The sequence below is a fragment of the Carica papaya genome, chromosome 2 (genome assembly GCF_054855325.1).
Source record: "Carica papaya isolate Zhongbai chromosome 2, ASM5485532v1, whole genome shotgun sequence".
NCBI classification, from domain to species: domain Eukaryota; kingdom Viridiplantae; phylum Streptophyta; class Magnoliopsida; order Brassicales; family Caricaceae; genus Carica; species Carica papaya.
Genome location: NC_142310.1, coordinates 5,422,549 through 5,450,230, shown reverse-complemented (window position 1 = coordinate 5,450,230; position 27,682 = coordinate 5,422,549). Strand labels below are relative to the sequence as shown.

General features: G+C 39.6%; 2 protein-coding genes across 6 annotated transcripts; one reads left to right on the top strand and one right to left on the bottom strand.

Moving 5' to 3' along the window:
- The first annotated feature begins 48 nt into the window (after positions 1-48).
- Positions 49-4,190, top strand: LOC110823922 (ternary complex factor MIP1 leucine-zipper protein (Protein of unknown function, DUF547)). 3 transcript variants are annotated; one of them, XM_088212922.1, is made up of 9 exons: positions 50-657; positions 1,090-1,206; positions 1,288-1,591; positions 1,719-2,139; positions 2,237-2,336; positions 2,429-2,488; positions 2,729-2,812; positions 3,082-3,189; positions 3,678-4,190. In XM_088212922.1, the coding sequence occupies exons 1-9, from the start codon at positions 577-579 to the stop codon at positions 3,984-3,986; spliced, it is 1,584 nt and encodes a 527-aa protein (XP_088069048.1). In that variant the 5' UTR covers positions 50-576; the 3' UTR covers positions 3,987-4,190. The 3 variants fall into 3 exon arrangements, with proteins under 3 accessions (XP_088069049.1, XP_088069048.1, XP_088069050.1); XM_088212924.1 differs by having other exon boundaries at positions 52-657; positions 3,645-3,785; XM_088212923.1 differs by lacking the exon at positions 1,090-1,206 and having other exon boundaries at positions 49-657.
- Positions 1,922-27,579, bottom strand: PAT2 (protein affected trafficking 2). Of its 3 annotated transcripts, XR_015816853.1 has the most exons (13): positions 27,139-27,579; positions 26,464-26,540; positions 25,985-26,234; positions 24,672-25,295; positions 23,644-23,817; positions 23,253-23,379; positions 23,058-23,137; positions 21,407-21,607; positions 18,909-19,906; positions 11,432-11,701; positions 5,027-5,274; positions 3,631-3,803; positions 1,922-2,323 (listed from the first exon to the last, which is right to left on the bottom strand). XR_015816853.1 is itself a non-coding variant. In XM_088212921.1 (12 exons), the coding sequence occupies exons 1-12, from the start codon at positions 27,352-27,354 to the stop codon at positions 2,295-2,297; spliced, it is 3,294 nt and encodes a 1,097-aa protein (XP_088069047.1). In that variant the 5' UTR covers positions 27,355-27,579; the 3' UTR covers positions 1,922-2,294. The 3 variants fall into 3 exon arrangements, 2 of the variants coding, with proteins under 2 accessions (XP_088069047.1, XP_088069046.1); XM_088212921.1 differs by lacking the exon at positions 3,631-3,803; XM_088212920.1 differs by lacking the exons at positions 1,922-2,323; positions 3,631-3,803 and having other exon boundaries at positions 4,696-5,274.
- Between the last annotated feature and the right edge of the window lie 103 nt (positions 27,580-27,682).

Genomic DNA, 27,682 nt, shown 5'->3' with positions numbered 1-27,682 from the left:
AAGCTGTTAGAAGGAGTAGGCAGCAACAGCTTCCACATTTTAGTCCCCCCCCATTTCATCAGATGTGAAAAAAAGAAAATGAGGAATGATATAGAAGTAAACTGTTCATGGAAGTCACGTCATCTCCACCACCGCCCAGTCGCCCACGGTTCCAATTAAAATATTAAATGTGACCTTGCTTTTCTATCAACTTCATGTGATTGCCATGCAAGCCATTAACCCTAATATCTCACTAACCGCTCACCGTTCTCCACACTCTCTCTCTCTCTCTCTCTCTCTCTCTCTCTCTCTATACCACTTTTTCACTTTTCATCGGTTTCTCTCTTGAATATCATGCTGATTCAACCCTTCCATTTTCTTCTGTTTACTACCTTTCCTTTAGTGGCACCCACGTACTCTGTCTCTCTCTCTCTCCATGTATATATGTTGCTTATATCTTTATCTCAAATTCTGTTATTTGTGCTTTGTATGATATAAATTCTTCCGTTGGAACTGGAACTGGAACTGGAACTGGAATTGGAACCGGAGTAGCTCTCACATTTATGTGTCGGTTGCTCCTGCCTTAATCCAGAGAATATGAAATTTGAAGATTACCTCATGGAAGGAAGCGAGGATCAGCAACAACACACCACTCATGATGGTGATCTTGACGAGGAGGTTTGGAAAAATATTATACCCTTACTTTCATCTGGGTTTTTGATATATTTATTTACATTTTTATTCAATTGTAACATAGCTAAACCAATATATTTCAACATTACTTTTAAATTTATAAATATGTGAATAACTATTTTGTCTTAATATATATCTCATGATATAATATTAAAAATACAAATAAAAAATTCATTTTTTTAATTCCAATACGTGCTCAAATTTAACCTTTATCAAAACTTACCTTCTTACCGATAGGTTAAAGAAAATTTAATCTTAATGTCCTTTGTATTAATTGAGAACTTGAACCTCAAAACGAAAAATTAAAAACATCAAGCTTCATAACCATACTCTCAAACACTACTATTTAGAGCATGAAAATCCGTCTTAGTAGTGGCACCATGAGCAATTTAATAACCTTGTCACTATAAGGTACAGGTTGTGAAACTGCAAGCAGAACTAGATCGCGCACAAGAAGTAAACAGGGTCTTGCAGTGCGCACTGCAGGGGCCTGTGTCATCTCACCCTTGCCTTCTCTCATTGCTTCCACCACAGGCAATAAACAGTACAAAACAACTTGTCTAGTAACTACAAATACTTAATCTGCATCCACCTCACGTGATATTCTAAATACAGGTGCGAATGCTATTTATGGAGCTGGCGACCGTGGAGGAAGAGATACTTCTGCTAGAGAGAAAAGTTGACGGGCTAAAATTAAGACTATACCATGAGAGGAAACAAAATGACAATTGGCAAATACAACAGAGGAAGACCTCACCGCCTATAACCAGCAGTCGATCATTGCTTAGTGATGATATTCAACCACCATCACGGTCACAAAACTATGATGAATTTAGAAAACAGAAACTGAGAAGTAACAGAAGAGCCTCTTTAGGCTCTGCGGCAGATTTCTTAAAGATGTTTTCCAGAGAATCAACTGGTAAGCTAAGCTCTGACTAAACAGTAACTATGAGTATGAACTATGAACACACCAGTTCTGAAGAATTTCAAGCTAAATAAACATGCATGAGTGTAATTTTCTGTGTGTTTCTGTGGGTGCTGAACAGAAGAAATGCAAGAAAGGTCAAGGAGGCATGCCACCAGAATCCAAAACCACTTCCAAATCATCAATGGAACTGGCATGGAGAACCCTAATTTGATCTCTGAAGAACTGATTAAATGCCTGATAAGCATATTTTTGGAATTAAATGGAGCATTACCGGAAAGAGAAAGATCAACAGTTGTGCCAAAGCTTGGTCTTCCATCCGCAAATTCTAAAGGCTTAATAGCCAAGACCTCATTGAACTGTAAAGCAACCCAGTTTTCTTTCTACTACAATGCATCAAATTTTGATCCTTATGGCGTCTTGCCAGATATACATGGCACGATCAGGGACATTGGCCCGTACAAGAACTTCATCCACATCACACGATGTTCATTAGATGTCAATCGTTTTACAGAGTGTTCATCATCCATTGATAAGCTGAGGTTTCCTCTCAAGTTCCTCATCATACAAATGATTATTCACAATGCTACTAACAACAGAGCCATCTTACACGATCATGTGCTTACCATAAAATTTCAGGGTTTTGATGGAGAAATTATGTAGCGTTGACTTAAGTTTCCTACCCTACAAGCAGAAGCTAGCATTTTGGATCAATATCTACAATGCCTGCATAATGCATGTACTGTAAGACATATCAAGCTATCAAGGAAAACAAGATGAGCATCAAATGTAGCAAAATATAAAACTTAGCCCATTTCTATCAAATTTCAGGCATTTCTTGAGCATGGACTACCTTCAACACAGGATAAACTGCTGGACTTGATGAACAAGGTATGTTGTTGCCATCCATACTAAAGAAATCATAAGCAGCCCAAAACTCACTCATCTATATTTACAATGGTTCTAGATCTTACCAAGTCTGAAATTATGTTGTCTGCTTTCAGGATAATCACAACTTATCGACAGGCCAATTACCGTTTAGAAACACAACTGATTTTAGCATAATAATGCAACACAACAATGAATAAACTATTTCAACTTCTGACATTACATGACTATTTTGCCTTCCAGGCTGCAATGAATGTAGGCGGTATAGTGCTAAATGCTCTGGCCATTGAACATTTTATCCTACGGCATCCATGTGAATCAGAATATGTGAGTGAATCTAACCTACTAATAACTTGGCCTTGAATATTTTCAAGATCTTGTGGCTGCCGGCCATCTAAAGTTCTAAACAGATTCTAAACAACCAATTAGCATACACAGTTCAAACTGTTTGTTGCAGGAATTTTACAATTTCTCATCACCAAGGTTATTTTATAAAGTTTTAAAATTCCATCTCAACCAGGACAAAAACAAATATTATGATCAAATTTAATACCATGTAATAACATGTCTTCTCAATTTTCTGACTCACTGAAAAGGGCCCAATGGAAGAGAAGGAAACGCTACTAAGGCATGCCTATGGTTTGGGTTTTCCAGAACCCAATATAACGTTTGCCCTTTGCCGAGGAACGTGGTCCTCACCTGCAGTAAGTATATATTCTTTTATATGTACCCTGTCACTCACCTACTTGGATAGGTTACTTAAAAGTTCTATCTACTTTTATAAATATCTTAAACTATGACCTACACTTTCAATTGCATCATTTTGAAACCTATGATTTTTTAGATGTCCCAGATTAGAACATGCCAATCATTTTCTTTCTGATAAAGCAAGTTAGATATTGACTATCACAATTAATGAGATCTTTAAACCACTTAATTAGATGTTTGAAGTGTGTAAAAGTCAATTTTGGTATGTTCTACCATAAAAGTGACGAGCAAGTCCTAATATAAGACATTTAAAACCTTAAAGATCTTATATTAGGACTTCACTTTCAGGTTTCCAAAGAAAACCTGAAAGTTCTAACAGAATTGCAATTTTAAGTATATTTTATAAATTGAGATATTCAGGTAATTTTGTAATTCACCCTTTTGACTTCAGCTGCACATTGATTAAAGATGAACTGGACTGCAGTTAAGAGTTTATACTCCAGAGAATGTAGTCAATGAATTGGGGAGAGCAAGAGTAGAATATCTGGAAGCTTCAATAGGAGTTACAAGCAAGAGAAAGATTGTAGTACCCAAGCTCCTGCAATGGCACCTGCACGATTTTGCAGATGATATGGAATCACTAGTGGAATGGATTTATAGCCAATTGCCACAATCTAGATTGCTGAGAAGAATGATAATGGAGTGCCTAAATGGGGAAACGAGATCTCCTATAAGAAAATTGGTAGAAATTCAACCATATGAATCTGAGTTCCGTTACCTACTGCCTTTGTAAGTGAAAAATGGACCCACCTCCAACCGTATCCCCCTTCCCCCACCACCCTGCCCCCAGCAGTGCGAAATATATTTGTACTGATACATATAAATACAAGGTAAAATCACACAGAATAACTGATGATACTAGACACCAGAACTAATAAATAGGCAAAACATCTTCCTGAACAGCAGTGAAATAACACAGAACTATTGCAAGAAGCTATCTCACGTCCTGATTGTTAAATGCTTCTTTACCAAGGTGCCAAGGCCTTCTTTTCTTTTTCTTCCAAAAAATAAAGACTACAAGGTCTATTGAATGTTTTAGTCAACATGCTATAAATATCTGAATTGCATAATTTTTATGTTCCATTTCGATAAAAGAAACAGGACATCATTAACTGAAGGATATAAGAACTCAGCCTCAAGATAACAGGGTAAAGTACTTGATGCGGTTTAGAAATTACAACTCAGTAATATAAGACTCATATATGGACATTGTCTATGCATATACAGGAAAACAGTTCATTTCCATTATTAAGCATCCTGCAATCTAAGCAGCTCAAAATTAAATTCTGATAAATCCATCAAAGAGAGATGCGACATTGCCTAGCAAATGCAACATATAAGCATCCATCTTCTATAAGCTAACAGAGAAATTGCATAGCGTTCTATAAGAAAAAGTTGCATACAGAAAACACATAAAAGGTCATCTTCCAATAACATGTATATGCTTTAGAAACTTCCATTGACAACTTTACTACACTGAAAGCATAAAGGGACATCTGGAACATTTATACAATCCTCTGGAATGTTTAGACAAAGGAATAGATTAAGCTAAACAATGCATCAACACATGTTGAATAATGATGTCAACTTTACATTCTTCAGATTTCCATCAATTTCTTCCAAGGCAATGAATTTTTACCACTCTTAACAATCACACATCGCTTAACGATGGCTCTGCCAGGAAGTTCACAATTCTATTCAACAAATTTAAGCCAAAAACAGTTTCTTCACAATTTACTTTTACACACACATTCAACGGTTCAGAACATTTACCTTCAATCATAATGGTAATTAAACAAGTAAGCGAGTTGCTCAAGATCTCACTGCTGAATCGCAAGCGCAAGCCAGATGCATCATCAAGGTTTGCAGCAACAGGCATATCCACAGATACAAGAAAGAGATGTGCATTACTCAGCATTTTTAATGCTATGCACTCACAAATAACAAGAAATTTGTCTTTGTTTAACAATTCATCAACACCATCCTTATTTGGAACTCCAATGTGATCAGTGAATGTGCATCTGTGGTAGATGGTACAAGGAAATTCAGTTTAGAACAAAGGTTAACAAAAATAGGGGGCCAAAACAGAATGCAAAGGATAAAGGAGAATTCACAAGCAATACATTTTTTTACCAAATCCATGGCAACATTTTTTTTATGAAATAAAAAATATAGTCTGTATCATTAGTTACAAGCACCAAAAAGGTGTCAACTCATGTACAAAATTACTTACAATTCAAGTAAGATATCAATAAGATCCCCAAAATTCTCTCCATAGAATACAAAGAATGATCCATGATCAAAGAACTCAAGATTTGGAACCATCCATCTCCAATTCTATCGAAATTGGCATCAATCCTCTCAAAAGCTCTCTTATTTCTTTCTTCCTCCACAATCTAAAAAATAGCAAGAGGAATGAAACCCACTTGTTTCTTCCCACTATTAATACTCTTCCAAATCCAAATTTCATCCCTCATATTACCTGTCATCACCCAATTGATTCCCAATAGCCCATACACTATGATCCATAATTTATGTACTCGTAGGCAATACAGCAAGCCATGATTACAAGATTCCTCCACGCCCTTAAGTAGGAAATAGTCATTCACCATAATCTTTCATCTATTCATTAGCTTGTCAATAGTGAGGATACATTCCCTCCCTACCTCTCAAACAAAAAAGCAATTCTAGTGGGATCACCCAGCTTCCAAATTTGATTATACAGAAAGTTAATCTTAGTGGAATTGTTGTTAGCCAAGTAGTTGTAGAAAGACTTCACCATGTATGTCCCCAAACCCTTGAGGCTCTAAGCTGATTGATTGTTGCTTCTATCCAGATAGACTGTGGATATTGACCTGAGAAGCGGCTCATACTCATTAACCTCCCGATAATTGAGGTTTCTCATCAACTCCACATGTCATTCCTGAGCCCCTCTAATGTTTCTGAATGACTCACCGACTGTGATGTCCTTGCATTGTGCAGTAGTAAAAATCTATGGAAACTGATCTCTAAGCACTCCATCCCTGACCTAAGGATCCATCCAGAAACTGATTCTTTTCCCATTGCCAACCTTTCACTTGATGCATCCATGAAATTTATCCCTCCCTATACAAATTCTTTTTCACATCCCTTTCCCATAAGATCTTGACGAAATTATGGAATACCATTTTCTTTCATGAACCGCCAAAGTCACTTACCCTACCCCAGTTCATGTCCACTAAAGATCTTAACCTCAAACCACTCTGTATCCCCTTCTATCCTCCAAGTCACTTTACATAAACCTGCAATGAATGTGACTTCAATCTCTTTGCAACACCCACTAGACTTGTCAAAAGAGACATGTAATAAATAGGAAAGTTAGCCAATGTACTTTCAATTAGAGTAAGCCGCCCACCTTTAGATTGAAGATTTCTCTTCCATCCCACTAACCTCCTCTTAAACCTTGCTATGAACGAGTCCTACGTCCTCACATCTTTAAATTAGCCTCCAAATGCAAGCCCAGATACTTGATCAACAACTCTACTCTTTTGTAACCCAAAACATTTGTCAATCTAGTAGCATCATCCTCGCCACCCATTCTTACTAACTCAAACTTAATCAAATTAATATTGAGATCAGAGATCGCTTGAAAGAACAACAAGACACATCTAAAATAGAGTAGTGCCCCTTCATCTGATTTGCAAAATACTAAGGTGTCATACGCAAAAAAAAAGTGAGTAATTTCCTCCACCTGTCTATCCACTCCTACTTTAAGTCCTCTAAACAAATTCAATTCCCTAGCCCTCACTAAAAATTTGTTCAATACTTCCATGGTGACAATAAAAAGTAGTGGAGATAGTGGATATCTTGTCTAAGACCTCTGCAAGCCTTAAAAACGAAGATGGGCTCACATTCACCATGATTGCCAGAGAAGCTGTAGCAATACAGAAATTAATCCACTTACACATTCAATCTCCAAATCCCATTCTCTTCAATATGTACTTAATAAATCCTCAATTGACATAATCATAGAATTTTTCCATGTCAAGTCTGCAGCGGACCCATTCTCAATTTCGAGATAATAGTTCATCCATCACCTCATTAGCCACAAAAGCCGCATCCATAATTTGCTTACCTTCCACAAAAGCATGTTGACATTCACCTACCACTTTATACATCATCTTGGCCATTCTTCTGGTGAGCATCTTCCCAAGAAGCTTGTAGATGCTCCCAACAAGATTAATAAGCCTAAAATCTTTGATGTTAATAGTTTTCTTTTGCCATGTCAAGTCTGCAGCGGACCCATTCTCAATTTCGAGATAATAGTTCATCCATCACCTCATTAGCCACAAAAGCCGCATCCATAATTTGCTTACCTTCCACAAAAGCATGTTGACATTCACCTACCACTTTATACATCATCTTGGCCATTCTTCTGGTTAGCATCTTCCCAAGAAGCTTGTAGATGCTCCCAACAAGATTAATAAGCCTAAAATCTTTGATGTTAATAGTTTTCTCCACCTTAGTAATCAAAACCAAAAAGGAGGAATTTAAAGATTTAACCAAAATGTCTGCACCATGCAATTTTTTAAAAACTTCTAAAATGTCCTCCTTCCATAACATGCCAAAATTTTTGTATAAAATTCATGTTAAAACCATCAGGTCCAAGGTTCCAATACATAAATCCTTCAAAATTTCCTCTTTTGTAAATTCTCTCTCAAACGAAACACGACTCATTTCATCCAAGGTTCTAAAATTAAGATCATCCAACTTCGTCCTTCTAAACTCCTCCCTGTACAACTCACAAAAGAACTCTGACCCCTTGTCTCAACCCTGCATTGCCCTGCACGATCTGATCATTAATATTTGTCTCCTACACAGAATTGATCCTTCTATGGTGATTTGTCATATTGTGAAAAAATTTAGTATTTCTATCCCCCCTCCTTGATTCACCTGGCTCTCAATTTCTATCTACAAAAAATCTCTTCCATTTACATTCTATTCCTCAATTCAGGCTTCAACGACTCCCTGTGGGCCAAATCTTCAGTAGACAAAGCATTCTCTCCATTCTTTCCATCAATTACCTCAATGTCCTCTAACAAATATTGCATGTATGTATCTTCTCTCTCTCCTCCTTACACCATAATTTGATTCAAGTTTTTACAGCCTTCAACTTGTAAGCAATTCTAAAGCTGATATTACCATTCACCGCAGATCCTCTCCACAATTACCAATCTTGTCACAGAAAGCAATATCCTTCAACCATTTGTCCTCAAATCTAAATGGGCAAAAGCACTCCACTCGATCCCCTCAACTTCGTCATAGACTAGGAAATGGTTTGACATAGTATGGTGTAGAAGCTTTGGCATATATCCATTATTTGAATTTAGCATGAAACCAACACTAAGAACCTATCAATCCGTAAACAGGATGGGTTCAGTCTACTGATTATACCAAGTCCATTTATCTCCCGTGAGAGGTAAACCCATTAAATCTAGGCTATCAAGAGTCTCATTGAATTCATCGGCACACTATTGAAAAGTGTTCTCTGGATCTTTCAAATCTACTTAGCACTATGTTAAAATATTCTCCTATAACACACGGAAGAGACCATGTTTGTTTACAGTCGTCCAGATCTTTCCAAAGTGAGTTTCTCTCCCGCCCTTCCCCTTTGCTATAGACCTCCGTACACACCCATTTCCTCCCACTTTTACATTCTTTGAATAGATATGATAAAGAACACTCCCCTAACATTATCTCCTCGTATTTGAGATACCCCTCCTTCCACAAAATTATAATTCCTCCAAATAGTCCTCTAGCTAGTTAGGCTTTCCACTCTATCTCTTTTGTCTTCAATACGCTACGGATGATCCGGTCGAATATGGAGTCAAATTTTTCTTCTTGCAAACAAATCACGTCTAATTTCCATCTACTCATACATCCCTAATCATTTGTCTCTTCATAGAGTCTCTAACATTCCACGAATCCTACCAAACATGATTAGGTCTCTCCCATAATCCCCCCTTCCCTCTTACCTCATTTTCTTGATTTGTTATAGTAAATACTAAATTGTAATCTTTTCAATTCCCTAGATTCCTCTATCCCTGTTTGTTCTTCCCTTTCACTTTTAATCTCTCTTTCTTCACATTTTCCTCTCTTCTTTTCTCTATTTCCTTCAAGAGCTCCATTGCACGCTCCTCAAGCCTGTCAAAAGAAACTCCTAACACGGTGTTGATTCACTGGATATTTTGGAGACTCCATCTAGAACTTTCCTCTTCAATCAGGTCCTCCATTCTCACTCCTACATTTGTGGCACCATAGAAACAACCTCTACCTGTTCTTCCTTGCTGCCTAAAGACACTCCCTCCCCCTCACCCCTGGTTCCTCCTCATCCTCTGTTATTCTTTTCACCCTTAGAATTTGAAAAACCAGCTCCTCCACTGCTGATCGACCATTTAACCGACATCCCCTTCTGGCAGTCGCAGGTCCCTTCGCTTTCCTCCGGGTCATGGATCACCATACCCATTTTAGCCTGTGACCCATCTTCTTAACCCGACAGCCCAGATCGACCTATTTTACCTCTTTATCCTTTTCGGCCATAAAAATCTTCTTCCTATCAACCCATACGACCTCTTTAAATTGGGTCCTCCGCTGTGAAGCCCAGTTCAATAAAAATGGTGACCAAAATGCAATTTGCTATCCGCGTTTTGGGTTTCATGAAAACGGCACTCTCTCCTCATTTTGACTGTCATGATTTTGAATTTTAAATCTCGTCCGACCCTTTCCATGTTGGATCTTATCTTCCCTAACCGACTCCCCTGCCTCGAGCTCCCTTTCACTGCATCAGTAGAACTCTTTTCTCCCTTCACTTTCAACAGTGAACATTTGTAGCCCTCCTCCAATCTCTTCTCTGTTTTCTTCGTGGTCGGAGTGTCCAACCTTAACCGAAAACTGACAATTCCTTCTCACTACTTTAAACATTGTGACCATCATCCTCCACCATCCACCAGCCTCAGTGCCTTCCAGTCTGAATATTCTACTTACTACCTCCCCTTTTTCCTCGGTTATTACCAAAAATCATCCACTCCTGTTTCTACCAAGAGCCACCCACAAATTGTGTCATCTTCCCTTCATGTTCCAACCCCAGAATCTCCCTCCCTTACTCCAGTAAAAATCTTAAAAAGCATCGAACAACCAATCTACCTTATCTTCCCAGAACAATATTGAGACTCTAAATCCCCTCCCATTCTCACACAACCTCAAGTCCTCCGCTTGCTTTCCTTCACTAACAATGTCGAAAGTCTTGTTCTCTATAGCCAGAAATTTCTGGTCATTGGCGACTAATCCAATCATCATTTGAGGATAAATGTCTTGCGCCGTGCGGTTCTGCGCAGCCTACGTCCATCCAACTCTTTTTGTTCTAACTTCCACTCACCCACTCACAGCATCGGCAACTGCGAAGCACAGTCATTCACAGATCTGCTGAGCCCAGTCACTCACAGATCCACCTATGTCCCGCATAAATCCATGGCAATGTGTGCTAGTCAAGATGCGAGAATCCAACATATCATCATTTCAATTAATTTTTCTAAAAAAAATAGTAGCTCTGCTATCCCCCACCCCCCAACTTCTTAGTGTGACATGTTAGAAGTGCCTTCTAAATCAAATGTCAGTCTCAACTAATCACATCTTTTTTGTTTCTACTCAGTATTGTCATTCACAATTATCAACACTACCAGCATGACTCATCAGACTCAAATTAAAATAAATAGTTCTACAGCCTTAAAACATAGGCAACAATTACCAAGGAAAATTACGTTCTCTGACTCACAACCCTCTTATGAAGTAATGTGCTATCAAGACATGAAGTGCAATCAATATCCTAGTCTGTCCTCATTGTTTTCCCTTTAACATAAATAAGAAACTTAGAAGAACATATAAGAAAAAGAGAGAGGACACGTGCATCTTGACTATTGGTTTTTTTTAAAAAAAATAATTGACTATTGGAGTTAATGCAGTATGATTGGCATTTTGCAAATAATTCTCTTATTTTACATTGTGCCAATATAACTATCACTTTCCTTTCCAAGCACAAGGAGGAGAGCTTGTGACCAATTTATCAACAATGAGGCAAGACTGCTTTCCAGAATGATTCTATCAAACAAAGGTTAAGGAGTGAAAGAAAGTCCATTTATTTACCTTCTAATATACTCAAACATTCCCGGCAGATGGGATTCTTTCTCGATGAAGACATCAATGCTCATTGGAAGCGGCTTTACAAAATATCCGATATCCGGCCGCAACTTAACAGGGAGTTTCTGACCATTATAGTATAAGGCCAGCTTAAGAGGAAGTAGATGGTGATGAAAGTGAACCTGGAGAATTCTTTTTGCTTTCTGACCAGGTTCTAGAGAAGCAATCTCATCCATGGGAACTAGTGTTGGCACATTACTATGAGATGTTGGTAAACTGCAATATAATGAAATACTTGATTTAGGAGAAAAACAAAATTGCTTTATGAGAAAAACAAGTAACATTAAGGTAACAGCAACTTAAGTGACAAAACCATGCACAACCTGCAATCAAGACTTTGTGTTTTAGTTCAAAAAACATAATGTAACACCCCGTTTTTTTTTTTTCCTTCTAATAGTATAAGATAAAGCACTCCTACGACTCGACACGCAAATCCCATATCATTCCAATTATGCATAAGAGAAACTTGTCCACATTCATTACTCCAAATCAATTGTACATACACCTCCACCTCTACATCACATGGTAACACATTATCATACATTTCCAGAAATTCAATACCCATACTAAGACACCTTTTACAAACTACTTTATGCCACAAACAAAACTTGTGCTCTATGGCACAACCGACTGGGCTCCGTTACCAGCCGCTCGGATCCTGACTCTGTTCTTACTCCACCTGTAAATGATGAGAAGTGAGTTCACATAACTCAATACGATAAAAATCAAGTTGTAGGTGCAGTATGCAGTGACAAGAATTTCAGAAATGTCTACATGCAGTTATCCTACCCAACCCAAAACAACTCATAACCCCCTCCCTACAACTAACCATCAAGGTCCTACCCCAAGGGAACAATACGGGCAAGCAACAGCACACACACAACAACCATCCATTAGCTCACGTCACCAACATCGGCGACTCATACTCTCTCTTCCACCGCCCGACCTCATGAGGCCACACACACACACAAGCACCTTCATTCCACGTCACCAATATCGGCGACTCACATCCACTCCTCCGCCTCTCGACCTAAATAGGTCACGCACACACACAAGTACCATCATCTCGCGTCACCAATATCGGCGACTCATACTCACTCCTCCAACTCTCGACCTCGTTAGGCCACGCACACACACACGCATTATCACCTCCCGTCACCAACACAGGCGACTCATACGCTCTCCTCCACCTCTCGACCTTGTTAGGCCACACACACACACAGGTATCATCACCTCACGTCACCAACACCGGTGACCCATACTCTCTCCTCCACCTCTCGACCTTATTAGGCCACACACACACACAGGTATCACCACCTCACGCCACCAACATCGACGGCTCACACTACACCCCACCAACGTGCTCCAAATCTCCCATCCTAAACTGCACGCTACCATCTACCCTTGCGCCATGCTAATCCCAAGTACTCTACACTCTTCGCCCCCCCGCCCCCCCCTCTAACTTACTAACCCCTACTGTTATATTACCCCTCTTCCCTCATCCGAACCCCATCAATCCCTGGTTCCTATATCCTAGTCCCCTCCACCGTACCATCCAGTACTCTTCCCTCTCCCACCGCCCTTACGCTCCACTTCCCCTATCCTTGTGCCTCCTCCCGCTTCCTCTATACTTTTGCTTCCCTAGGGCGGTTAAAACCTCTCGGCTTGCACCGTCTCAATCCGTACACACACCCTTACCACCGTGCGCTCAGTGAACACGTTGCCTCCTATTCGCGACTCCCTCCGCGCCTCCACCCACGCACACACCTCTTTTCGTCATCTCGGGTTTTTCTCCCACCCGCATTCATTAGATTGCTCTCTCACTCTTCCTCCCTCTGTCCTACACGCACAACCTCCATTTTTCCCCCACGGCTCCCCGTACGCCCGCAAACATCGCCATACTTTCGTTCCCCCCCGGCCTCCTCCGCGAACGTGCGGAATAACCCCACACTTTACTGCCTACCTCCACCTCTCAACTCCGTCGCGCCAGCTACAGACTCCGCAACCTGCAAACAAAATTCACAACTCACACCACACCAAAGCAACTGAAATTTTCACCGTACCTCCCGTTTCCATCTTCCTTCCTTCTGCCGGTATCGTCGTCCGTCCACGGCCTCCTTCTCGCTCTCCTCCGCTCCGACCTTCTCCTCTCTCCTTCTGGAACTTTCCTTCCCTTCTTCTTCTCCGCTCTCTTCTTTCCCTCCTTTTCTCTCTTTTTTTTTCTTCTTTTCTCTTCTCCCTTTCCTGACCTCCCTTTATACCCTACTAGCCTACCCAAAACGACGTCGTTTTTTCCCTTTCAAAACGACGTCGTTTTTTCCCTCTTTAAAACGGCGTCGTTTCCTACTTTTTATATTTTTTTTTTCTTTTCTTTTTTTTTTTGTTTCTAGTCATTACATACACTCCCCCCCTACAAAGAAAATTTGGTCTCTCAAATTTTGTTACCTTACCTCCAAATAATTTCGGATAATTCCGTCTCATTTCGTCTTCCCGTTCCCAGGTTGCCTCTTCCTTAGCATGATGTCTCCACTGTATCTTCACCATAGGTATCACTCTGCTCCTCAACTTCCTTTCTTGTAGTTCGAGAACTCGGATTGGCTCCTCCTTATAAGACAAATCCTTCTCCAATGGCAACGGTTCATACTTTAGAACGTGATTGGGATCCGGACAGTATTTTCGTAGTAGTGATATGTGAAATACATTGTGAACCCAACTGTACCGAGGAGGAAGCGCTACCCTATACGCAACCACTCCCACCTTCTCCAAAATCTCAAACGGCCCTATGAACCGGGGACTTAATTTCCCTTTCTTTCCAAACCTCAATAAACCTTTCATGGGAGAAACTTTCAGGAACACATGATCCCCTACCTCAAAGCTTAATTCTCTCCTACGATTGTCTGCGTACCCCTTCTATCTACTCTGAGCAGCTTGTAAATTCTGTCGTATCACCCGCACCTTAGCCGTGGTTTCCTCTACCATCTCCGGCCCTAACAACTGTCTTTCCCCCACCTCGCTCCAACACACCGGCGACCTACAGGGTCGACCATACAGAGCTTCATAAGGAGTCATGCTGATACTGGTGTGATAACTATTATTGTATGTAAATTCTATTAAGGGTAGTGTATGTCTTCCCAATCTCCTCCCGTGTCGATGACATAGGCTCTCAACATATCCTCCAATACTTGTATCGTCCTCTCCGTTTGTCCGTCCGTTTGTGGGTGAAAAGCTGTGCTAAAGCTCAATTTAGTACCCAAAGCCTGTTGCAACCCTCTCCAAAATCTGGAGGTAAATCGGGAATCCCTGTCGGAGACAATTGTCACAGGAATGCCGTGTAATCTCACTACCTCTTTGACATACAGTCTCGCCAACCGCTCCACTGGATCGGTCACTTTCATTGCCAAGAAATGGGAAGATTTAGTTAGACGATCAACCACCACCCAAATACTATCATGTTTCTTACGGTTACCTGGCAACCCGGTCACAAAATCTATGGAGACATGTTCCCACTTCCACTCGGGTATAGGTAGGGGCTGTAACAAACCCCCAGGCCGCTAGTGTTCCGCCTTGACTTGCTGGTATATCAAACACTTTGATACATACTCGGCCATATCCCTCTTCATGCCCCTCCACCAGAAGCTTTTCTGCAAATTTTTGTACATCTTAGTACTTCCCGGGTGTATAGCAAATTTGGTGTCATGAGCCTCACTGAGTATCTCTTCTCGGATTGTACGATCACTGGGAACGCACATTCTGGTTTGAAATCTGAGTATCCCATCGTTCCCCACCCCAAAATCTCCCACTGTACCCTGTTCCACTCCCTCCCGGATCCTCTGCATTTCAGTGTCCCCCAATTGTCCCTCTCTTATTTTCTGAACCAAAGTAGGTTGTGCCCTCAAACTAGCCACATATCTGCCATTGTCCCCCTCTTGAATATCCAATCGTTGCATGGCTTCCCGTACACACCATTCAGACACCATCAAGTGAGATAACATCCCAGTACTCTTACGGCTGAGAGCATCTGCCACAACGTTTCCCCGTCCGGGGTGGTACCTGATTCTGAAGTCAAAATCTTTCAACAGATCCATCCATCTCCTCTGCCGCATATTCAATTCCCGCTGTGTGAACAAGTACTGTAAACTTTTGTGATCTGTATAAATTTCAAATGTTTCCCCGTATAAGTAATGTCGCCACAGCTTTAAAGCATAGACCACTGCAGCTAGTTCCAAATCGTGTGTTGGATAATTCTTTTCATGTGTCCTCAATTGTCGCGACCCATACGCTATAACCTTCCCCTGTTGCATTAATACACAGCCTAACCCAACATGAGATGCGTCGCTATACACTGCAAAATTACCCTCTCCCGATGGGATGGCCAATATTGGCGTAGTAGTCAGTCTATGTTTCAATTCCTGAAAGCTATCCTCACACTTTTCATTCCATTCGAACTTCACATTCTTCTTTGTCAGCTTGGTAAAAGGTGCTGCAATACTAGAAAACCCCCGCACAAACCGGCGGTAATATCCTGCTAAACCCAGAAAACTCCTGATCTCTGTGACAGTCTTTGGTCTTTCCCACTTTACCACTGCTTCTATGTTCATTGGGTCTACTGATACCCCATCTCTCAACACAATATGGCCCAAGAAGTAGGAAACGACGCCGTTTTAAAGAGGAGAAAAACGACGTCGTTTTAAAAGGGAAAAAACGACGTCGTTTTGGGATGAAGGAAAATGACGTCGTTTTGGGTAGGCTAGTAGGGTATAAAGGGAGGTCAAGAAATGGAGAAGAGAAAAGAAGAAAAAAAAAGAGAGAAAAGGAGGGAAAGAAGAGAGCGGAGAAGAAGAAGGGAAGGAAAGTTCCAGAAGGAGAGAGGAGAAGGTCGGAGCGGAGGAGAGCGAGAAGGGAGAGGGAAGGAGGCCGTGGACGGACGACGATACCGGTAGAAGGAAGGAAGATGGAAACGGGAGGTACGGTGAAAATTTCAGTTGCTTTGGTGAGGTGTGAGTTGTGAATTTTGTTTGCAGGTTCCGGAGTCTGTAGTTGGCGCGACGGAGTTGAGAGGTGGAGGTAGGCAGTAAAGTGTGGGGTTATTCCGCACGTTCGCAGAGGAGGCCGGGGGGGGAACGAAAGTATGGCGATGTTTGCGGGCGTACGGGGAGCCATGGGGGAAAAATGGAGGTTGTGCGTGTAGGACAGAGGGAGGAAGAGTGAGAGAGCAATCTAGTGAGTGCGGATGGGAGAAAAACCCGAGATGACAGAAAGAGGTGTGTGCGTGGGTGGAGGCGCGGAGGGAGTCGCGAATAGGAGGCGACGTGTTCACTGAGCGCACGGTGGTAAGGGTGTGTGTACGGATTGAGACGGTGCAAGCCGAGAGGTTTTAACCGCCCTAGGGAAGCAAAAGTATAGAGGAAGCGGGAGGAGGCACAAGGATAGGGGAAGTGGAGCGTAAGGGCGGTGGGAGAGGGAAGAGTACTGGATGGTACGGTGGAGGGGACTAGGATATAGGAACCAGGGATTAATGGGGTTCGGATGAGGGAAGAGGGGTAATATAACAGTAGGGGTTAGTAAGTTAGGGGGGGGGGGGCGGAGAGTGTAGAGTACTTGGGATTAGCATGGCGCAAGGGTAGATGGTAGCGTGTGGTTTAGGATGGGAGATTTGGAGCACGTTGGTGGGGTGTAGTGTGAGCCGCCGATGTTGGTGGCGTGAGGTGGTGATACCTGTGTGTGTGTGTGGCCTAATAAGGTCGAGAGGTGGAGGAGAGAATATGGGTCACCGGTGTTGGTGACGTGAGGTGATGATACCTGTGTGTGTGTGTGGCCTAACAAGGTCGAGAGGTGGAGGAGAGCGTATGAGTCGCCGGTGTTGGTGACGGGAGGTGATAATGCGTGTGTGTGTGCGTGGCCTAACGAGGTCGAGAGTTAGAGGAGTGAGTATGAGTCGCCGATGTTGGTGACGCGAGATGATGGTACTTGTGTGTGTGCGTGGCCTATTTAGGTCGAAAGGCGGAGGAGTGGATGTGAGTCGCCGATATTGGTAACGTGGAATGAAGGTGCTTGTGTGTGTGTGTGGCCTCATGAGGTCGGGCGGTGGAAGAGAGAGTATGAGTCGCCGATGTTGGTGACGTGAGCTAATGGATGGTTGTTGTGTGTGTGCTGTTGCTTGCCCGTATTGTTCCCTTGGGGTAGGACCTTGATGGTTAGTTGTAGGGAGGGGGTTATGAGTTGTTTTGGGTTGGGTAGGATAACTGCATGTAGACATTTCTGAAATTCTTGTCACTGCATACTGCACCTACAACTTGTTTTTTATCGTATTGAGTTATGTGAACTCACTTCTCATCATTTACAGGTGGAGTAAGAACGGAGTCGGGATCCGAGCGGCTGGTAACGGAGCCCAGTCGGTAGTGCCATAGGGCACAAGTTTTGTTTGTGGCATAAAGTAGTTTGTAAAAGGTGTCTTAGTATGGGTATTGAATTTCTGGAAATGTATGATAATGTGTTACCATGTGATGTAGAGGTGGAGGTGTATGTACAATTGATTTGGAGTAATGAATGTGGACAAATTTCTCTTATGCATAATTGGAATGATATGGGATTTGCATGTCGAGTCGTAGGAGTGCTTTATCTTATACCATTAGAAGGAAAAAAAAAACGGGATGTTACACATAATATAATAAAACAACAAAAAATCACATACTCAAGTTCAATCCATGGAATAGTAAGACAATACCTAATTAATTTTTTTCTCAAAAAAGAGTTAGATTACTCAAATGTTGAAACAACAAAAATACAAGTAGATAAATGGAAGCTATAACATCAAGATGAAAGATCGAAAACACTATACGTGCAAATAAATTAAAAACTTGAGAATTGGAAATGTAACATAATCCTGTACAAGGGTTTCCCCCTAGATGTTAAGACTTCCAGAAATCACATCAAACCTGGATTTTAACATATACAATCAAAATTGTGTGATTGACTTTTTCATAAGGAAATAATGATAAATTTCTTGAACACATAGAAAACTTTCTGCTAATAGGCATTGGGTTTTCCACCCTGTAATGACTAAAATAATTCATAATCATACTTCATACAGATATGCAGGACAGCCAGCACAGAAATTTTCAGGGCATAAACTGTCTAAACTCTCCCACCATGAGGAAGTCAATATCATAAGAAAGAATATTGGCACCATAGAATCAGCACATTCATAATTTTCCAAACAACTAAGTAATCAAAATCATTAAGTGAACAAAAAGGCATAAACAAACAAGCATCTTAAATGCATGCAAACATTAATATCACCTCTCATTTTCTCTATCAAAAGAAAAAATAAGATGACCTTTCATTTTCAGCCTTTCTTCAGAAGAAGAAAGAAACATCAATTTTAATAATAACATGTCTCTACTAAAATAATAAATGAGATAACCTTTCATTTTCAGCCGTTGCGTGCTCAACGGAATCAGAAGCTTTGGTAGATTCCTCATCTGCTACATTTACTTTGGAGATGGGCTCTGAGGAACAGTTCTCAAAGAAAACCTCCAAACAAACAAGTAAAGGAGAAAAACTTGAAAGTTCAGATGAAAACGAATAATCGACCTTCAAGCCATTTCCGTGGGTTGGATCTAATAGAGTATAGCTTTTTGGTTTAACTTGGCTTTCAATGTCACCAATGGATATTCTTGCTGAAGAGCTATGAACTTGACAATGTTCCAATGTGCTCGGGTTTGAGAAACCAGGATGCTCATCCAACCATGTCTCTAGAGCCCTTTGTGACATTAATCCATCCAAACCAGCAGAGCTAGGGTGAGAAACTCCATTGTCACAAGCATCGGCAACATCAGAAATCTGAATCAATGGATCAGCAGTATCATCAGCTTCACTTCTAGAACCAGTTTCATCACTGCCAGCACTGTGGCTTGACCCAGTAACAGAATGTTGAGAACCATAATCAGAAGAGCCTTCCTCATCCACTGATCCAGATAATGTATCATGATCATCTGTCTCATCAAAGTCACTGTCATTGGCTCCATCTCTTAATCTACTTTCATGCAGGAACTGGCCAAGGTCATCACCAACTAAACTACAAGGCTTTGGAAGAGGTTCATAGCCAGGGGCAGCATGAAGAACTATCTGTGAGAGAGAGCCAGGAAGATAAAAGCGACATTTACTAGGTTCTTGTGAAATTGGCTCCAATTTTCTCCCCAATACGTGTTCTGCAACAACATATGGCATGTTGTCGCTTTGTGGTAGAAAATCCATTTCTCCCTCCAGTGTATGAGAACTTAAATTGCAAGAGAGAAGTTTCTTTAGGAGACGAGCCCGGTCACGAACATCATAGTTCACGTCACATTCAGCCAATTCAAGTACATAGCTTAAAACTGTCTTGGTTGTCTGCAGATCTTCGCCTTTTGTGCATAACAGGACCTGTTATCATAAAGGCCAGTTGAAATGAACAATTCATTATTTTCAATCAAGCATTAGACTCAAATAGCAAAAATGATCCTACTGTTCCAGTCTGCAAGAAGAAGATTATGTACAAGATATGTGGAACAACGTCCACTGTAAATATCAACACTTAAAAACAGACTGCAGGAGGAAATCAAAGAATTAGATCAAAAGAAAGCTATTTAACATCCGATGTTTGACAAAAGATGGTTTCCAATTTTAACATAAAAGCTTCTAAAAGACATTGTTGAACATTGCAGCAACTTATCCAGAGACCTGACTTTGAATTCTAACTTCATTCATGGTTTATGAGCAAAGTGATAAAACTAAAAAGTCTAGGAAAAAAGAAGACAAAGGGAAAGAGACTAGCAGCTAGACTAATAGTAAAAAAAATGAAAGAATTTGCAACAATACTGAGGTTGAACCAAGGCATCCAAAATTGCTCTTTGGAAAAGGTGAGAATCATCAAACAAAAAGCAACTGCTCAAGGGAGAAAAGAATCTACTAGTTGTTACCTTGTGCGGAAACAAAGCATAACTTTATGAAGCAAACTTTCACACATGACTGAAATGCTAATTTTCAAAATCTTACCTTAATGTCCTCTAAAAGACAAATCCTAGTTAAAAACAAGTATAGTTGTTCTCATTTAAACATAAACCACAATGAACTTCCATTGCCTATAGATTCTCCAACCTCCAAAAATATTTGCATAACATCTAGAAAGATTTGGACTCACATCACTGAGTTGGTGAGTTGCCATATAAAAGCAAACAATCACCTACGGATGGAAAATAGATTAAAGTGAAACCCCTAATACGAGCCCAAAAAAGGGTTTTATGGTTAAAGATGTTATAAAAATAGCGCATTCTCCCAAAAGCAGTGAATACAAATAGGAAATAACATAGGTTACCACCAATCAGACTTCAGACAAGCCCATGAAACTAGGCATGCTTCTAGTTTTTTTTCCTTTCGAAGGGGTATGCTTCTAGTTTACTATCTACATATTTTGTTTCAGTGAACATGTTTTGAAGCAGCAGCCAGCTATAGAAGCTGTAGTTTACACATAACTCAACCAGGAATACCAGTTACATTTTAATAATGAGATTGAGGTTTTACATGTTGCAAAATGTCAGGGAATAATAAAAGATCAGAAATAACCACAGCTAAAGCACTCATCCTTAATGGGATATAAAGCAAATTAATCAAGCCTTTTCAGAAATAAATGAAGATGATAGATTAAACAAGGAAGAATTAGTGCAGTTAAGAATTTCTGAGCTTTACAAATCTAAAACAAAAGAAAAAGAGCTTGAAAAGAGTGAACTGAATAGAATCTGTTGAGCAACAGTTTACAACCAAACGAGAAAAAATTGTCCATGTCCTTAAATGAACAATTCAGAAACTTAATTACAGGAGAAGGACACAAATGGTAGTGCCAAAAAAGATACTTATTAAACCAAATTTCATAGCTGCCAATGGTACCTTAGCAGTAGTGTTAAGAATCTGAAGCTTTGTTTCTAATTCCTCTGACTTAAAGCACCAGGCTAGGTATTTGAGTACCGTGGTTAACATCCATGTAATCATCGGACTCAAAGAGCAGTATTCTCCAACCATCCAAATAATCATTGCCCGGGCTGCTGGCACCTTGATTGAATCCAAACTACGAACCAACCATGCTATTACCTTTAAATTAGAAACAAAATGGTCATGTGTCAAATAACAAAAAGAAAAGAACAAAATATTTCAAGGAAATCTTTAAAATTTTTCTAACACCAGAAATGAATACTGGTTCCCCAACTTGTAAGTGTTAATTTCAGCTTCAAAATTAAAATATCCTCGACTTCAAATAATGTGCTTGTAAACTTAATGCGGAAGCTTGTGGGCACAATAGGTTTTCAAGGATAAACAGTACTTCTCAGTAGTATTCAACATCTAGAAATTCTTATCTTGGTTCCAACTATATCTACCATCAAAAGATGTCCATTGTAACAATAATCCTCATAACTTTTATGTTTCAAGAATTTGCAGATACTGTTTGATTCCACATAATTAAAAACACCATTGTGTTTTTCTCCCAATCTCTGGAAGTGGTTATATCATTTTAAATGCAAAAAGATTCATCCAAGCAGCCTCCTCCATCCGAAACTAAAGCATTCCTCCAAACATAAAGATTGCATGACAGACAACTTGAAAAAGATAATCAAATATATTGGAAAAGAAAAATAGGAGGCTAGGTGGCAAATTTTTTTTACTCCTGGACTGCATGTAACAGCATTAAGGTTTAGCATTTAGCCAGAAAAAAATAACATTAAACATGGAATATAAATGTAGTTCAAGTTGTTCTATATATCTACACAAACTCTCAGCAAGATAACAGAAGTTACCGTTGCCACTTTGCAGCATTGATAGGTTTTTTTTTTTTTTTTTTTGAAATAAGCATTGATAGGTTTCTATATATTAAAGAAGCAATGACAATGATGACTGCAGAAATCCCATGTTACAAAAAGGAAATCTGCAATCACATTTACCAGTAGCAACAAATACCAAAGCATCCAATTGTTAAACCAGTTAAAAAATTTTCATTAACAGTGTCAAAAATCTCACCATATGTAAGTGAGTGCGCCCAGAATATGAAGGACAGAAGAGTAGACAGAAAGCTGAATTATAAAAATAAAAAAAATAATAAAAAAAAGCAAGCACGGCCTCCCCAGGTATCCTTTCCCCCTTCCTTTTTATTTATTTTCTCTTTTAGGGAGAGGAGTGAAAAAAAAAATTGATTTCCAGTTTCCATGATATCCAACTGGGCAACAAAAGAAAATAAGAACAAATATAAAATCACAATAAACACAGTGCCGAACTTCATTTAGGATGCAACTCAGACAATAGGCAACAAAATTTATAATACATTCTATGCAACCCTTGTACTGACTTTAATTTGTCAATACTCTAGAGCTATTTATTTCTTTTCCATTTGTTAAAGTTCTTGTTTTTTATTTTCTCTCCTTTTCTTTCTTTTTTTTTTCTTTGGCTAACATACCTCTATACTACCTAAAAAAAATTATAATTAAAAAGAAAAGCAAAAGCAGAGAAGTACATGGCAGCACTTCAAGAGGAAATGGGGAAAGAACGGTACCTTCTCATGACCAAGTGGATCTTGCTTTATAATTGTTTTAATGGACAATATTGCTTGAACCAAAACACCTGCCTCCCCATCTGCAAACTCAAAGTCACTAGTCAAAAATTCTGCAATAGTGGGAATTACTTCAGAGTAAACAAACGATGAAAGTCTTCTACAAAATCACTATACGACAAATAGCAGGAAACAGACCCTGTCTAGTAAGAGCCAACAGTCCATCTATGCATGCACTTGCCATCTTTGGAAGTCTCTCTGCACATAAACCTATTGCGGCAACAGTATCAGCAGCAAATCTCCTGTCTGGATCTCTAATATAATCCTAGCAGAAAAATAGGAGGTAAGCCGTGATTCATGCACTTTAATTTATTGACAATTATGCAAATAGTGTAGATATCGTAAATATACAAACAAGCATGCATGAGAGACGAGCAAAATTACTTCTCATATAATACTTGGACTTAATATGGGAAGAAAAATCAAAGACTAAAGGAAAAATCTACCTTCCAAATAATGAACATCTATTTACAATTGGCATGAGATGGTGCCTTGGACAAGACAAAAGAGAATGAGACAGTGACCATACCTGGAACTCTCTGAAAATAGATGAAATGGATGAATCTGTGGCAATGAAGGAAAGTATCTCAAGCTTCAAAGTTTTAATTTGATATGGATCCGAAGAACATATGAAGAAGTCTTCAAAGTGGGGAGCAAATAGAGAAGGCATTGCTTTAGCAAACATTTGAATATTGCAGAGAACCTGTAATTGTGAAATCATAACCCAGCTGACAATATAGTAAAATGTAAGCAGGTAAACCAATTCTGAACTTGGATGCGCAGTCAAATACATGATGGCCAACAAAGAACTATTACAAATTCTGGATAAAAAATAAAAAACTAGATGGTTTAACTGGGGTAGTACCAAATACTTGTATGCTCAAACCAGCCAATGAGGTTGTAGGACAGGTGCAACCAGCCCTACCCCACCCTTGACCTCACAGGTTCCATCCCCACCCTGTTGACTGGTTATAGGACCAGTAATGACAATATCAAATTGGATTCGCAGTAATTAAGATGAACATTTCCATGCTGTGGGTAAACCAACACAGAGATAATCCAAAATGGACCATGAATTGATAAAGATATTTCAGCAAACAAGTAAATCTAACAAGAAAATTCGTATTAAAATTTTCCAACACACCATATTTGCTGATGAAACATATCTGCTCAATCAGAAATAATAAGAGTTCAAATTTTGAATCTTTTTCCTCCGTTTTCTCTCTTCTAATTCATCCCCTCTAGATACTCTGAAGTTGATGATATTAAGACCTAATATAGAGACTTACACTAACCAAGCTTCTTTCCAGGACCTGCTCAGTAACGCCATTTTAAGAGTATCTAAATGTGTCTGTCTAGGTTCTTAGAAAACACTTCATCAGTATATTCAATGTGAGAAAGAGTATATTGTAACTTGAAATGAACGGGACCAATTTTTCAATAAATTAGAACACCAGATGCAAGAGGACATAATAACATATCAGCATATAAGAGGATAGATGGAGAGGAGTAGAAGTGGCACACACCAAATAAAGAAGTAAGAGAAATGCAAATTACCACATATTTAGAGGCTGTAGATGATCTGAGCACAAATAAAAGCGGCTTAACAACTTTTTTCAGATCCTCAGTTGTTGCCATAATCCAGTGAACACCAGCTGCTGCTAGTACAACAGCACTATTGTTACTCCATAACAATGGTGACGTACACTGAAGAAGGATCTTCACATCATCATTATCTTTGGCAGATGTAAATTGTGCAAAACTAAATTCAGAGGAAACCTTATTGGCATAATTTGGCCGTGATAAATACTCATCTGGACCTTCAAGATAACACCGGGAGACCATATTGACTAATACAGAGTTAATTGACTCACTTATGTCCCCAGTATCTTCTACAACAAAATTTTCTTCTGAACCATCCTCAACAGAAGGGGAACTTGTTTTAGAATGCAAAGAAAACATAATTGATTCTTGTGCAAGCCCATGCCTTGCTATGGCATACCGCAAAAGGATCCCAATTAAGACTATCTGACCCCACTCTTCCACATCAGGAAGGATCTCACATAACCTTCTATAATTTCTTCCAATGAGAAGGAAATTCTTTGGGCATACAGAAGCAAATGCCGCTGCCGCAGCTCCAACTACTCCAGGGGAATTGTCATTTAACAGGATTCCAACAAGCTGCAGATCATTTTTAAATTTTATAAATTTGACATTGGAAAATATCCTACTAGAACATATACTGGCCTTTAAAATTATAAAATAAATACAGGCAAAATGTCTCCAAAGCTCAGACCATGGAACATATTGTTTTCAGTAAGAAAAAGGCAGTCATAGGGTTTCAAATTATACAATGCAGATGCCTTAAGTGTTTCTAACTTCATCACCATGTCCAAGTAGGAAAAGTAAGACAGATCTTCCAACAGATATTTTGATAATTAAAACACAGTGCTGAAATTCTTAAGTGATTTTAATTAATATTCACAAATGCATGTGTTTATAATTGTACACACTACATTATTTCAAAAAAAATAAAATAAAATTGTATACACTACAGGAACTTGGGAACTTCAATATGATTTTATGCAAAAATCCCTTGCTTCAAGAAACTCCTCAAAAGAACTAAAAAGCTAGAGAAAGTGGAGAAACGCATCAAGGATGTGTGCGTGTAACAGAAAGAATGAAGATTCATACATCTCTACCATTGGAGAAACAAGTTGGAATCTGCTAGTACACTCGTCAATGAAATTTGTGAAAGGCAACTTAACTATATATCGCATAATTTGCATCACAGAAAAATAGAAAACAGACCAATGAAAAATATTTCAAATGTAGGAGCTACTATGAACTAAAATGTTGATCCACCAAACCTCCTCAATGGCAGAGGTATGTTCCTCTTGGTGCAAGTCATGCAACTTGGTAAGAGCATTTGCTGCACATTTTCTGACATAAACGGATGGATCTCTCGCGCATTTTCCCATCGCTACGAGGACAAGAGGCGCAATTATGTGTAGACGGATTCCTGCCATGGTACGCAGTGCCCATGCCCTCACCAATGGATTCGGATCCCCCAAGTCCTTCTGGAAACAATTAATTGATAGCAATGCTTCATTTGGACGCCTATATAACCAACAAGAGTCAACATAGATATTTCAAAATTACTACCTCTATCCTCAAACACAATAGGACAGCATCCAATTGTCCCACCCATTTTATGATTTGTTTTAGATTTATCACTGATCATCTGTTTGAATTAAACTTCTCTCAAGGACATTGCATAAATCAACCATAGAACCCACTACTCGTCCAAAACAAATTAACAAATAAGAATAGACTTAAAGTAACATACTTTTCAGCATAATGCAACAGGTACACATAAACCAGCTTTTTTACTTCCAGCGACTGAGATGCAACATTCTTTACCACCTGCAATTCCATCAACAAGGAATACCAAGAAGAAACATCCAATACTCAAATTAGTAACATGTGACATATTCTAGTAATTCAAAATCCTGAAAGCAAAAATACTAGAAGGGAAAAGAAAACAATAGCAAGTATTGACTAAATCCACATAATAGCCATTTTCCTCAAGATTAGCTAATCGACTACTTAACAATGAACTTAAGTCATCTAATTTTGAGTCAACACATCTCGTCGTTCTTACTACAGAAAATACCAAACTAAGCTAAATTCATGCAAGAAATAACAGCTAACGCAATCGATCTCACATCTTTCCTGGCATATACCCCAAGATGGTCTTGGGACGTCTTGGCAATGAAAATAAGCCATCTAAAATTTCAATCAACCTATCTCATCGTTTTAGCATCTAAAGAACTGAAACAAACTAAGCTACATCGATGACACAATTGACAGCTAAACTCTCGATCTCTCTTCTTTCCCACACTTTTTTTAGCAACCAAGCTGATTACTGTCCAAATCCAATCGCTTACGCCAAATACACAAATGCGCATTTGGATGCGGGTGTCTTGCTAGTCTGAGACAGAGGACATGGAGAGTGGGAAACCTGAGGGAAGAAATTGGAGACATCGAAGCCCTGAGCGATGAGAGCGAGAAGGCGCTTCAGAGCCTCGCATTTCTCAGAATCAAACTTGCTGTCGAGAAGCGGCGCTATATTCACGTCCTCTGGATCATCGTACAGGTGAGCGTCCGTGCCAATACGGAACACCAGCGTCGACGCCTTGCTCAGCGTCTCTGCCGTTGCACCGAATTGAGGAAACATTCTCCCTTCTCTTTCAGCTTCCTCTGTTCTCTTCTTACTCTCTCTTATTTTTACATTCCATGTTGCGTTCGAGAGAGAAAAGAAAAAGGACTTTGCGCCTTTTGGAGGTGAACTGTTCTTTAACGGGAGTTTGCTCAGTTTTTCGCTTCGCAACTGAAGATCGGCCCCCGTTTCGATAACGAACTCTGATTTGAGCAGTAACTACGTTTGGCTGCGGGGTTAAGTTAATCCGGAGCATAAATGGTCTAGTTGAAATTTTGAACACAGTTTTTTAGCGTGCCACGTAATTCATAAATTTTGAACTAACTAATATAGGGTTAGGCAAATA